This window comes from Macaca nemestrina, chromosome X (genome assembly GCF_043159975.1).
Source record: "Macaca nemestrina isolate mMacNem1 chromosome X, mMacNem.hap1, whole genome shotgun sequence".
Taxonomy (NCBI): domain Eukaryota; kingdom Metazoa; phylum Chordata; class Mammalia; order Primates; family Cercopithecidae; genus Macaca; species Macaca nemestrina.
Genome location: NC_092145.1, coordinates 78,664,468 through 78,678,926, shown reverse-complemented (window position 1 = coordinate 78,678,926; position 14,459 = coordinate 78,664,468). Strand labels below are relative to the sequence as shown.

Sequence of the window (14,459 nt, the reverse complement as noted above, 5' to 3'; positions counted from 1 at the left end):
ATAGGTTTCATGTCTTTGTCTTCCAGTAATGCTTTGAATGTATTGTCATTAATCCATTCATGCCACAAAAAGTCATGGCACTCCTCTAATATGTGTCAGCCACTGTGCTATTCCTTGGAATCGCTATCATTATAATTACTACTGTCTTTTTTTTTTTTTTTTTTTTGTAATGGTCAGTTTTAGTATAACAATATATCTCACTAGGATGAGTGCATTATGAGAGGGTACTGTACATTTTTCATCACTACATGTCTAGGTCTTAGACACATATGGGCATAGCTCTGAGTAGGCAATCAACAAATATTGGGGATTGAATGACAAATTTAATGGGGTGTATAGTGTATGTAAGAAATAAGGAAAACAGGAGCCCTGGCTGGCAAGATGGCTGAGTAGGAACAGCTCCAGTCTGCAGCTCCCAGTGAGATCAATGCAGAAGGTGGGTGATTTTTGCATTTCCAACTAAGGTACCTGGTTCATCTCACTGGGACTGATTGAACACTGGGTGCAGCCCAAGGAGGGTGAGCCGAAGCAGAGTGGGGTGTCACCTCACCAGGGAAGTGCAAGGGGTCTGGGAGCTCCCTCTCCTAGCCAAGGGAAGCCATTAGGGACTGTACTGTGCACTTCGGCCCAGATACTGTGCTTTTCCTACAGTCTTCACCACCCACAGACCAGGAGATTCACTCTGGTGCCCATGCCACCATGGCCCTGGGTTTCCAGCACAAAACTGGGCAGCCATTTGGGCAGACACTGAGCTAGCCGCAGGAGTTTTTCAAACCCCAGTGGTGCCTGGAATGCCTGCAAGACAGAACCGTTCACTCTCCTGGAAAGGAGACTGAAGCCAGGGAGCCAAGTGGTCTGGCTTGGTGGGTCTCAACCCCACAGAACCCAGCAAGCTAAGATCCACTGGCTTGAAATTCTCGCTGCTACCACAGCAGTCTGAGCTCGACCTGGGATGCTCCAGCTTGGTGGGGTGAAGGGTGTCTGCCATTGCTGAGGCTTGAGTAGGTGGTTTCACCCTCACAGTGTAAACAAAGCCTCCTAGAAGTTCCATCTGGGAGGAGCCCAGCACACCTCACTCAGCAAGGCCACTGCAGCCAGACTGCCTCTCCAGATTCCCTCCTCTCTGGAGGGCGCATCTCTGAAAACAAGGCAGCAGCCCCATTCAGGGACTTATAGATAAAACACCCACCTCCCTGAGACAGAGCACCTGGGGGAAGGGGTGGTTGGGGGCACAGCTTCAGCAGACTTAAACGTTCCTACATGGCAGCTCTGAAGACAGCAGCGGATCTCCCAGCACAGCGTTCGAGCTCTGATAAGGGACAGACTATCTCCTCAAGTGGGTCCCTGACCCCCATGTATCCTTACTGGGAGGCACCTCCCAGTAACGGCCGACAGACACCTCAAACAGGAGAGCTCTGGCTGGCATCTGGCAGATGCCCCTCTAGGAAGAAGCTTACAGAGGAAGGAACGGACAGCAATCTTTGCTGTTCTGCAGCCTCTGCTGGTGATAACCAGGCAAAAAGGGTCTGATGTGGACCCCCAGCAAACTCCAGCAGACCTGCAGCAGAGGGGCCTGACTGTTAGAAGGAAAACTAACAAAGAGAAAGTAATAGTGTCATAGTCAACAAAAAGGACGTCAATTCAGAGACCCCAGCCTAAGGTCACTGACTTCAAAGACCAAAGGTAGATAAATCCACGAAGATGGGGAGAAATCAGCACAAAAAGGCTGAAAATTCCAAAAACCAGAATGCCTCTTCTCCTCCAAAGGATCGCAACTCCTCTCCAGCAAGGGAACAAAACTGGATGGAGAATGAGTTTGATAAATTAACAGAAGTAGGCTTCAGAAGGTGGGTAATAACCAACTCCTCCGAGCTAAAGGAGCATGTTGTAACCCAATGCAAGGAAGCTAAGAACCTTAAAAAATGTTAGATGAATTGCTAACTAAAATAACCAGTTTAGAGAAGAAAATAAATGACCTGATGGAGCTGAAAAACACAGCACAAGAACTTTGTGAAGCATACACAAGAATCAACAGCTGAATGGATCAAGTGGAAGGAAAGATATCAGAGATTGAAGATCAACTCAAAGAAATAAAGTGAGAAGACAAGATTAGAGAAAGAAGAGGGAAAAGAAACAAACAAAGCCCCCAAGAAACATGGGACTATGTGAAAAGACCAAATCTGTGTTTGATAAGTGTACCTGAAAGTGACAGGAAGAATGAAACCAAGTTGGAAAACACTCCTCAGGATATTATCCAGGAGAACTTCCCCAACCTAACAAGGCAGGCCAACAATCAAATTCAGGAAATACAGAGAACACCACAAAGATACTCTTCAAGAAGAGCAACCCCAAGACACATAATCGTCAGGTTCACCAAGGCTGAAATGAAGGAATAAAATATTAAGGGCAGTCAGAAAGAAAGGTTGGGCTATCCACAAAGGGAATCCCATCAGACTAACAGTGGATCTCTTGGCAGAAATCCTGCAAGCCAGAAGAGAGTGGGGGCCAATATTCAACATTCTTAAAGAAAAGAATTTGCAACCTAGAATTTCATATCCAGCCAAACTAAGCTTCATAAGTGAAGGAGAAATAAAATCCTTTACAGACAAGCAAATGCTGAGAGATTTTGTCACCACCTGGCCTGCCTTACAAGAGCTCCTGAAGGAAGCACTAAACATGGAAAGGATCAACCAGTACCAGTCACTACAAAAATGTACCAAATTGTAACGACCATCGACACTATGAAGAAACTGAATCAACTAATGGGCAAAATAACCAGCTAGGATCACAATGACAGGATCAAATTTACACATAACAATATTAACCTTAAGTGTAAATGGGCTAACTGCCCCAATTGAAAGACACAGACTGGCAAATTGGATAAAGAGTCAAGACCTATCAGTGTGCTGTATTCAGATGCATCTCACGTGCAAAGACACACATAGGCTCAAAAGAAAGGGATGGAGGAATATTTACAAAACAAAAAAAAAGAAAGCAGGGGTTGCAATCCTAGTCTGATAAAACAGACTTTAAACCAACAATGATCAAAAAAGACAAAGATGGGCATCACATAATGGTAGAGGGATCAATGAAACAAAAAGAGCTAACTATCCTAAATATATATGCACCCAAATACAGGAGCACCCAGATTCGTAAAGCAAGTTCATAGAGACCTACAAAGAGACTTAGACTCCCACACAATAATAGTGGTAGACTTTAACACCTCAGTGCCAATATTAGAAAGATCAATGAGACAGAATATTAACAAGAATATCCAGGACTTCACTCAGCTCTGGACCAGGCAGACCTAATATATATCTGCAGAACTTTCCACCCCAAATCAACAGAATATACATTCTTCTCAGTACCACATTGCACTTATTCTAATACTGACCATATAAATGGAAGTAAAACACCCCTCAGCAAATGCAAAAGAACATAAATCATAACAAACAGTCTCTCAGACCACAGTGCAATTAAATTAGAAGGTAGGATTAAGACACTCACTCAAAACCACATAACTACATGGAAACTGAATAACCTGCTCCTGAATGACTACTGGGTAAATAGCAAAATGAAGGCAGAAGTAAAGATGTTCATTAAAAACAATGAGAACAAAGACACAACGTACCAGAATCTCTGGGACACAGTTAAAACAGTGTTTAGAGGGAAATTTATAGCACTAAATGCCCATAAAAGCAAACAGGAAAGATCTAAAATCAACACCCTAACATCACATTTAAAACAACTAGAGAAGTAGGAGCAAATAAATTCAAAAGCTAGCAGAAGTTAAGAAATAACTAAGATCAGAGAACTGAAGGAGATAGAGACACGAAAAACCCTTCAAAAAAAATCAATGAATCCAGGAGCTGGATTTTTGAAAAGATAAAAAATATAGACCACTAGCCAGACTAATACAGGAAAAAAAAAAAAAAGAGAAGAATCAAATAGATGCAATAAAAACTGATAAAGGGGATATCACTGCTGATCCCACAGAAATACAAACTACTATCAGAGAATATTATAAACACTGCTATGCAAATAAACTAGAAAATCCAGAAGAAATGGGTACGTTCCTCAAAGCATACACCCTCCCATGACTAAACCAGGAAGAAGTCGAAACCCTTAAGAGACCAATAACAAGGTCTGAAATTGAGGTGGCAATTAATAACCTACCAACCATAAAATGTCCAGGACCAGACACATTCACAGCCAGATTCTACCAGAGGTACAAAGAAGAGCTGGTACCATTCCTTCTGAAACTATTCCAAACAATAGAAAAGGAGGGACTCCTCCCTAACTCATTTTATGAGGCCAGCATCATCCCAATACCAAAACCTGGCAGAGACACAACAAAAAAAGAAAATTTCAGGCCAATATCCCTGATGAATATCGATGCAAAAATCCTCAATAAAGTACTGGGAAACCAAATCCAGCAGCACATGAAAAAGCTTATCCAACACAGTCAAGTCAGCTTCATCCCAGGGTTGCAAGGCTGGTTCAACATAAACATATCAATAAACGTAATCCATCACATAAACAGAACCAAAGACAAAAACCACATGATTATCTCAATAGATGCAGAAAAGACCTTCCATAAAATTCAACAGCCCTTCATGCTAAAAACTCTCAATAAACTAGGTATTAATGGAAGATATCTCAAAATAATAAGAGCTATTTATGACAAACCCACAGCCAATGTCATACTGAATGGGCAAAAACTGGAAGCATTCCTGTTGAAAACCGGCACAAGATAAGGATGCCCTCTCTCACCACTTCTATTTAACATAGTATTGGAAGTTCTGGCCAGGGCAATCAGGCAAGAGAAAGAAATAAAGGGTATTCAATTAGGAAAAGAGGAAGTCAAATTGTCCCTGTTTGCAGAGGACATGAATGTATATTTAGAAAACCCCACCATCTCAGTCCAAAATCTCCTTAAGCTGATAAACAACTTCAGCAAAGTGTCAGGATACAAAATCCATGTACAAAAATCACAAGCATTCCTATACACCAATATAACAGATCAACGGAGAGCCAAATCATGAGTAAACTCCAATTCACAATTGCTACAATGAGAATAAAATACCTGGGAAAACAACTTACAATGGATGTGAAGCACCTCTATAAGGATAACTAAAAACCACTGCTCAAGGTAATCAGACAGGACACAAACAAATGTAAAAATATTCCATGCTCATGGCTAGGAAGAATCAATATCATCAAAATGGCCAAACTGCCCAAAGTAATTCATAGATTCAATGCTATGCCCATCAAGCTACCATAGACTGTCCTCACAGAATTGGAAAAAAACTACTTTCAATTTCATATGGAACCAAAAAAGAACCCGTATAGCCAAGACAATCCTAAGAAAAAACAACAAAGCTGGAGGCATCACACTACCTAACTTCATACTATACTATAAGGCTGCATTAACCAAAACAGCATGGTACTGCTACCAAAACAGATATATAGACCACTGGAACATAACAGAGGCCTCAGAAATAACTCCACACATATACAACCATCAGATCTTTGACAAAACAAGCAATGGGGAAAGGATTCCCTATTTAATAAATGGTGTTGGGAAAACTGGCTAGCCATATGCAGAAAGCCAAAACTGGATCCCTTCCTTACACATTATACAAAAATTAACTCAAATGATTTAAAGACTTAAACGTAAGACCTAAAACCATAAAAAGCCTAGAAGAAAACCTAGGCAATACCATTTAGGACATAGGTATGGGCAAAGACTTCATGACTAAAACACCAAAAACAATGGTAACAAAAGCCAAAATTAACAAATGAGATCTAATTAAATTAAAGAGCTTCTGCACAGCAAAAGAAACTATCATCAGAGTGGACAGGCAACATACAGAATGGAGAAAATTTTTTGTGATCTACCCATCTGACAAAAGGCTCATATCCAGAATCTACAAAGAACTTAAACAAATTTACAAACAAACAAACAAACAAAAAAACCAACTTCGTCAAAAAGTGGGCAAAGGATATGAACAGACACTTCTCAAAAGAAGACATTTATGCAGCCAACAAACATATGAAAAAAAGTTGATCATCACTGGTCATTAAAGAAATGCAAATCAAAACCACGATGAGATACCATCTCATGTCAGTTAGAATGGCGATCATTAAAATGTCAGGAAACAACAGATGCTGGAGAGGATGTGGAGAAATAGGAATGCTTTTCCACTGTTAGTTGGAGTGTAAATTAGTTCAATCATTCTGGAAGACAGCGTGGTGATTTGTCAAGGATCTAGAACTAGAAATACCATTTGACCCAGCAATCCCATTACTGGGTATATACGCAAAGGATTATAAATCACTCTATTGTAAAGACACATATGCATGTATTTTTATTGCAGCACTATTTCCTACTTTTGCTATCTCTCTTCATTCATGAAGTTTCTTTGGAGATAGACCTAGCTTATCCTCCAGGAAAGTATTTTGCATAAGGCCAGTTACTCAGTACTCTTAAGTTTCTCTAAACTGAAAATAATTTTTAAAGTGCCTGGGTTCCCTAAAACATTAAAAATAAGACCCATTAACCATATGATTAATTATATGATCCAGTGATCCTAATTCTGGGTAAATATAAAAAAAAAAAACAAAAAAAACAAAAAACAAAAAACAAAAAACAAAACCGAAAGCAAGGTCTCACAGTGATATTTGTACACTCACGTTCATAGCAGCATTATGCACAATAGCCAAAAGGTGAAAGTAACCCAAGTGTTTATCAATGAATAAATGGATAAACAAGATGTGGTATTTACATACAATCTTTTTTTTTTTTTTTTTTTTTTTTTTGTGAGACAGTCTCACTCTGTCACCCAGGCTGGAGTGCAGTGGTGTGATCTCGGCTCACTACAACCTCTGCCTCCCAGGTTCAAGCAATTATCCTGTCTCAGCCTCCCAAGTAGCTGGGATTACAGGCACCCGCCACCATGTCTGGCTAATTTTTTTGTGTGTTTTTAGTACAGATGGGCTTTCACTGTGTTAGCCAGGCTGGTTTCAAACTCCTGATCTCAAGTGAGCCGCCTGCCTCAGCCTCCCAAAGTGTTAGGATTACAGGCATGAGTCACCGCACCCGGCCTTAATGGAATATTATTCATCTTTAAAAATGTAGGAAATCCTGTCATATGCTACAAAGTGGATGAAACTTGAGGACATTATTCAGTCCCCAAAAGAAAAATACGGTATGACTCCAGTTATATGCAGTGTCTAATGTAATTAAATTCATAGAAAATAGAATGGTGGCAACCCGGGCCAAAAGGAGAGGAAAGTGGAGAATCGTTCTTTAATGCATACGGAGTTTCAATTTTGCAAAATGAAAAAGTTCTGGAGATCTGTCACATAACAATGTAAATATACTTAACACTACCTAAGTGTACACTTAAAAATGATTAAAATGGTAAATTTTTATATTATCTGGTCTTTACCCCGATTTTTAAAAAAAGTCCCTAGACCTCATGTTTCTTTCTAGCTGCACCTGTTTTGGAAGAACTTTCCATGATCACTAACATCTCTTTTTTATCTCCCACTCCCTCTTCAACCCACTACCATCTGACTTCTGCCCTTGTTCAGGTTGTCAATGACCATTCTACTAAATCTGCTCTTGCTAAGGTTGTCAACCTCCCTATATGTTTATGCTTAGTATACTCAACTGAGAGTACTGGGTTCTGCTCCCCACTTATTTCTAGAAGCTCTTACATCCTTTGGTTTCTGTGAGGCTTCGCCTTGTTCTTTGACAGACAACTGACAACTTTTTTTTAAGTCTTTTTTTTTTTTTGCTGCCTTTTTTCCTTCATAAATGCTTGACCTGCTGCTTTTTGTGTCTTTACAGTTCTTTATAGATTTCTTATGAAAGCTCAACTAAACCTGAAGTACCAACTATCAAATTTATCTCCGATCAGATCTCCCTCTGCCTGGTCAATTCTATCTGAATGCCCCATAGGCTCTTCTAAACTTAACTTCTCAAATTAAACTATCATCTCTCCTCTGTGTTCCCTTGCTCAACGATATTTATCCCCAAATCCTATTCTGAAATCTGGGAGTCATAGTAGAATCCTAATTCTCCTTTATGCTCTACATGAAATTAGTCAAAAAGTTCTATTGATTATAAGCCCCATTAATTCTCAAAATTCATCTCAACTGTCACTGCTTTAGTTTAGATTTTCATCACCCACTGCCTTCAAGCTGGTGTCTCTGTCTCCAATTTCGTCTTCCTCAAATTAATCTTCCATGTTGTGTTACAGAGATCAGAAAAGTTAAGTCTGACCATGAAGCTGGCCTACTTAAAAATCTTCAGTAGCTTAGTGTTGCTCTAAGGGTAAACTCTCTACTCCCTAACATTCAGCATACCAAAGGCCCTGTGCTCCCTCGATGACTCCACTCTGGATTCAGCTATACTGTTTTTGTAATTCCCAGCAAGGTGCCATTAATGGCTTTGTTTGTGCTCTTCCCTCTGCCTGGACTGTCTTTCCCTGTCTGCTTGGCTAAGCTCCCTTCATAATTTGGCTTAGGTATCCCCCATTCATGCTCCCACAACATCCGATGCTATGCTGTGAGCACTACTGTGTCCGGTCCCTCACTATATCTAGTTCTTCCAAGGCAGGTACTAAATTCTTCATCCCTGCACTCCGCCCCCTAGCACCATGCCTTTTCGTGAATCACTTCCTGGTTGTGGGTACTGGGGTGTATGTGTATGCGCATGTGCGTATATGCGCACTTGAATGGAGAGTGAATTTGAATTTTGGCTGGGCACACGGCACAGTGAAGACACGAAAGGGGCACTATTTTAACTCAACCTTTTCCCGTGATCACCACCGAAATTACTGATCAGTCAATCACCTCAGATCTCTCAAGCAGTCCAGCCTACGCACCAGTACTCCACCTCTGCGCCTGCGCGGGGAGGGTAAGGCGGGGCCAGCAACTTCCTTGCGGGGAGGGAGAGTGCACAGTGGAGCCGCCAGTTGAGAAAGACTCTGATCCGGCTCAGCTTTCCAATCAGCTGCGGAAGGAGCCACGCTTTCTGGTTTGCAACATGGCGGCCACCAGTGGAACTGATGAACAGGTGAGACGCTGCTCTGGGGTCGGGTGAGTGGGGAGGTCGAGCCAGGTGGAGCCTTTTTTTTTTTTCTTTTTTGAAACAGGGTGTCACTCAGTCGCCCAGGCTGGAGCGCAGTGGTGGGATCACGGCTCACTGCAGCCTCGACCTCCGGGATTCAGGTCTTCCGCCCACCTCAGCCTCCCGAGGAGCTGGGACTACGGGCCCGTGCCACCACGCCCAGCTAATTTTTTTTTGTATTTTTTGTAGAGACGGGGTTTCGCCATGTCACCCAGGCTGGTCTTAAACTCCTGGGCTCAGGCGATCCGCCCGCCTCCAGCCTCCCAAAGTGCTGGGATTACAGACACGAGCCACCGTGCCCGGCCTTGGGTGGAGCCTTGAACTCTTTTTCCCCCTTTCTAGGTTTCCGGGGAGTTGGTGTCTGTGGCACATGCGCTTTCTCTCCCAGCAGAGTCGTATGGCAACGATGTGAGTATGACTCACCCACAGCTCCCACCCACTCAGCTAGCCTGGGATCTCTGCAGGACCTGCCGCTAAGTTACAACTTCATGTCCTGATAATCTACCGCAGACCCTCTCCGCTTACACCAGAAACCGCACCTGCGTTCAATTCGTTTTAATCTTAGTACGCAAACGCAGGACTAACGCCTGTGAAAGTGGTTCCCCAAGTTGGCCACGCTTTAGAATTACTGGGGAGCTTTTAAACATCCCGCTGCCTAGATTGCTGTTCATACCATCTAAATCAGAATGTCTGGGGAATGAGAGCCAAGAATCAGTATTTTTAAAGGGTCTCTGAGGGATTCCATTGTGCAGCAAAGTTGGACTGGCTTATGTGTGTCTGGTTTAGAAAATTACTGAGAAAGTATATGACGTATTTTCCAAAACAAGACAAGGGGATGTGAGAATAGTAAAAACACCCAAATAAGAATGTGATACATATAATGAGTGGGTCAGGCCATAAGATCCAAATAATAGCTGAAGGAGAAATCCCTAAGGGGTCAAGGAAGTAGAAGACTTGACTGAGGAAATGGAGCTTTAACTGTATCCTCCAAGTGTAGGTGGACAAAGGACATGGACTGGCAGGTAGGAAAAGTGCATGGTCTAAGGCATGGAGATAACAAATGCAAATGGCTTTTTCTGGAGTCAGTGAAATAGCTCGGTCTCGTTGGAATGGGAGATTCCAGTGGAACAGGTGGGTGCTTGGTAAGACTTACTGTAACCTTGATCTGTTTCATGTGCTAATTCATTTCTAGGTGTTACAGTATGGGGAATTGGCTGGCAAACAAAAATGATTACGACATGCTTCAATCTTAAAAATGAAAAGTAATTTTCATCTTGATTCTTTGTTCACCCAACAACTCAGTGGAATTGATGGGTGTATTATTTCAGTTTTACAATGATTTAACTCAATCCCGAGAAGGTGATTTGTCTACTGCTTTATTTAGTCTCCCAGCTTTCACTAGCAGCTGGGAAGAGATAGGCAGTGGCTCACTGTGTTCATTACACTGTGTAGGTAGCTTCTTTTGGTTGTCATACGGACAAAAGAATTATTGTCCAAATTTATTACTCCAGTTTTTATCATTTGACAGTAACATCAAGTTTGGTAGCCCTCTTGAGCATTAACTAGACATCCACATACTTCCTTAATTTGTTATTCAGTAGTAGGATGGGGAGATTTATGACCTGGCATTCTTCACTCCTTTGCAGCCTGATATTGAGATGGCTTGGGCCATGAGAGCAATGCAACATGCTGAAGTCTATTACAAGGTGAGTTGTCTGTCTTCATCATTAAGCAGAATTAAACATGTAATTATAGCATATGATGCTCTGCTTATCACTATTCTCAGCAAGTTAAACAGTTGTGTTTTGGAGATAGTTTTTATTAATGTAAGTTCTTACCCACAGACAACAGAGGAGTGAAGGCAAATTTGTTTCTACAATGAGTTCTGCTGCTTTACCCAGTGTTGTAATGCTAACTGACAAGAGGGCGTCTGGCCCATACATAGTAGGCACTTAATAAATGTTTGTTGAATGAACGAGCAATCCATGGAGGGCAATAGCCAGGCAGTACTATGGTTAAATAAGCCAACTGCCAAATTGGTGGAAGGGATTGTAATAATATGTTATGGCCTTAAACTGTCATGATTTCATCCAGGATGTAGGCTGTCGACACTTCTTGAAGAGATCTTCTGCCCTGAGAACCATAAAGGTTTTCTGGCGGGAATGGGGAAGATAGAAGTATAGTAAATTACAAACTAGCATCTGTATGTTGTCTTACTGTTTGGCAGCTGATTTCATCAGTTGACCCACAGTTCCTGAAACTCACCAAAGTAGATGACCAAATTTACTCTGAGTTCCGGAAAAATTTTGAGACCCTTAGGATAGATGTATTGGACCCAGAAGAACTCAAGTCAGAATCAGCCAAAGAGGTAAAAATTCTCTTTCTTAAATATTACTTAGCATTTAACCAACAATTTTTGATTGTGAATATGTTTTTTTACATTTAAGCTCTTTTTTTGTTTAAGAAAAATATGTGAAGAACCAGAACTACTTTTCTAGTTTTAATCAACTAAGTTAGGAAATGAATGTTTTTCCAGTTTATGGACTTTTCATGTTGTTGAGTCTATTTTTTTCTCCTTTTTGTCTTGGATATTTTGAATCTCCACCCATCAGCCCTTTCAGAGGAGGATGGATCAGTTTATTTAAGTCGTATAGCCAGAAGACTTGGATGGGGAGTGGCAAATAGGGTATAGGAAGGTGTTTGATTCTCTGGATTTAAGTTCATGTGATTACAGGCCATGGATAACTGGAAAACTTTTGTTTTTCATTGCTTATGTGATTATCCTATACTTTGATAGGATACTAACACTTTTACAGTTAGGAAAAAAAATTTTTCCTTGAGAGTAAACCCTTGGCTAATGAAGAATCTAAAGTTTTTATTTATTTATTTATTTTTGATATAGGGTCTCACTCTGTTGCCCAGGCCATCTCAGCTCACTACAACCTCCACCTCTCAGGCTCAAGCAGTCCTCCTGCTTCAGCTTCCCTAGTAGGTGGGACTGCAGGTATATGCTACCATGCCCAGCTAATATTTTGTATTTTTTGGTAGAGGCGGGGTTTCACCTTGTTGACCAGGCTGGTCTTAAACTCCTGAGCTCAAGCGATCTGCCTGCCTCGGCCTTTCAAAGTGCTGGGATTATAGGCGCGAGCCACCGCACCCAGCCAAGAATCTACACTTTTAACTTCTAGCAGGCAGTTAGTGATCTTTGTCTTTGGAAAATTGTCACTACTGAATGGACTTCTTTATTAAAATCATTTGTGTTTTAGTGGGGATAGATGACCATTTTGGGCTGAACTGACCAGTAACTTCAAAACAAAACAATTTACTTAAGAAATCATATTTTAATTCTGCAGCAAAGGATTTATGTATTTTTCAAGTAAAATATTGTTCATCTTGGGAAATACCAGTCTAAAGACACAGTAGGTAGCACAAAAACGCATTGCTAGTTTCACTGTGAAACCAACAATCACCTCATTCCTAGTCTCACTGTGATTATTTTCCTTACTGGGGAAATGGAAGTCCCTCTCCTGGCCTTAGTACATCAACCTCTTGCATTTGTCAGCTAAAGCATTGTATTTGCCTTTATAGAAGTGGAGGCCATTCTGCTTGAAGTTTAATGGGATTGTTGAAGACTTCAACTATGGTACTTTGCTGCGACTAGATTGTTCTCAGGGCTATACTGAGGAAAACACCATCTTTGGTGAGTTTCTTCCCTCTGGAATTGTTTCTCTATAAGGAGACTGAACAGTCTGGTTTTACTGATGAATCAGTGACACGTATAGTTAGGTCACCTTATCTTGTTTCATCTTTAAAGATCTTGTTGCTATTTTTTACGTAACTTGAAGATAGTTAAGTATTTTCAATCTCATTAATATGAGATTGGAATTAAAGGTCTCTGAAGTTTATGACTATACTCGAATGGTTTGCATGTTATTTCAATTTTGTCAGATTTCCAGCATATTTAGGGAGCAGGCCAGGCACAGTGTCTCATGCCTTGTAATCCCAGCACTTTGGGAGGCTGACATGGGCGGATCACTTGAGCTGAGGATTTTGAGACCAGCCTGGGCAACATAGGGAGATCCCATCTCTACAAAAACATTTAAAAAATTAGCCAGGTGTAGTTGTAGTGGTGAGTGTTTGTAGTTCCAGCTATTCAGGAGACTGAGGCAGGAGGATTGCTTGAACCAGGGAAATTGAGGCTGCAGTAAGCTGTGATTGTGCCACTGCAGTCCAGCCCTGGTCATCAGAGTGAGACCCTGTCTCAAAAAAAAGAGATTTAGGGAATAAACTGAGAGTAGGATGATAATCAATTCTGTTCATTTTTCAGCCCCCAGGATACAATTCTTTGCCATTGAAATTGCTCGGAACCGGGAAGGCTATAACAAAGCTGTTTATATCAGTGTTCAGGACAAAGAAGGAGAGAAAGGAGTCTACAATGGAGGAGAAAAAGGAGCTGACAATGGAGAAGAAGAGAACACCAAGAATAGAGGAGAGAAAGGAGCTGATAGTGGAGAAGAAAAAAAGGAAGGAATCAACAGAGAAGACAAAACTGACAAAGGAGGAGAAAAAGAGAAAGAAGCTGACAAAGAAATCAACAAAAGTGGTGAAAAAGCTATGTAAGGTATACAGGGAACGGCACTCTAGAAGCTTTGACTTAATTGAGTCTACAAGTGCCACGGTGCTACTTGCATAGACCCCTTTGGTAAAATGTAAATTCATGTACAATTGAAGGATACTCAGGAGGACATCTTTCTAGTCTAACAGTCAGGAACTGCTCTGGTCATTCCCTTGTATGAACTGTTCTAAAGACTATTAGTGGGGTGTTAATTGATTTTTCCTGGTATACTGTTGCTTGGATGACACCACTGGTCAAGTAAGAAATTTGTAAATAAATTTCTTTTGGTTCTTATTATCTATATCTGTGACTGATTTTAAAAAGGTATTTGACACTTGAAATTTTTTTCAAATATATAATCTCATCACCATGTCTTATATATAATAATTTACTCCTGTTTCTTACTGCATCTCACTGTTTCCTGTAGTAAAGTTCTCTAAACTTGTTAAGTTATACCCGGTGTTGGGATTAGAAGTCCTTATGTAAGAATTGACTCTTAATCTCTGAGTGACTATAACTCCCTGATTTCTTTGCTATATATGACTAAAGATTTGATAAATATCTGCAACCTGAACCTGTCAGACTAGTGAATGCAGCCCAGTTCATATTAGAAGAATTAGAAGAGCAAGAGACTGGACATGCTTCAGTATTTGCTTTTCTTTTGGTAGCCAGAATGTTGCCTGAAAGCTAGCAAAAAAAAAA

General features: G+C 40.9%; 1 protein-coding gene across 2 annotated transcripts; it reads left to right on the top strand.

Moving 5' to 3' along the window:
* Positions 1-8,734: 8,734 nt before the first annotated feature.
* On the top strand, positions 8,735-14,051 carry LOC105464220 (polysaccharide biosynthesis domain containing 1). Of its 2 annotated transcripts, XM_024787512.2 has the most exons (6): positions 8,745-9,088; positions 9,485-9,550; positions 10,789-10,848; positions 11,370-11,510; positions 12,731-12,842; positions 13,470-14,051. In XM_024787512.2, exons 1-6 carry the CDS (start codon positions 9,059-9,061, stop codon positions 13,760-13,762), a joined length of 702 nt encoding a protein of 233 aa, XP_024643280.2. In that variant the 5' UTR covers positions 8,745-9,058; the 3' UTR covers positions 13,763-14,051. The 2 variants fall into 2 exon arrangements, with proteins under 2 accessions (XP_070945083.1, XP_024643280.2); XM_071088982.1 differs by lacking the exon at positions 12,731-12,842 and having other exon boundaries at positions 8,735-9,088.
* Positions 14,052-14,459: the final 408 nt, after the last annotated feature.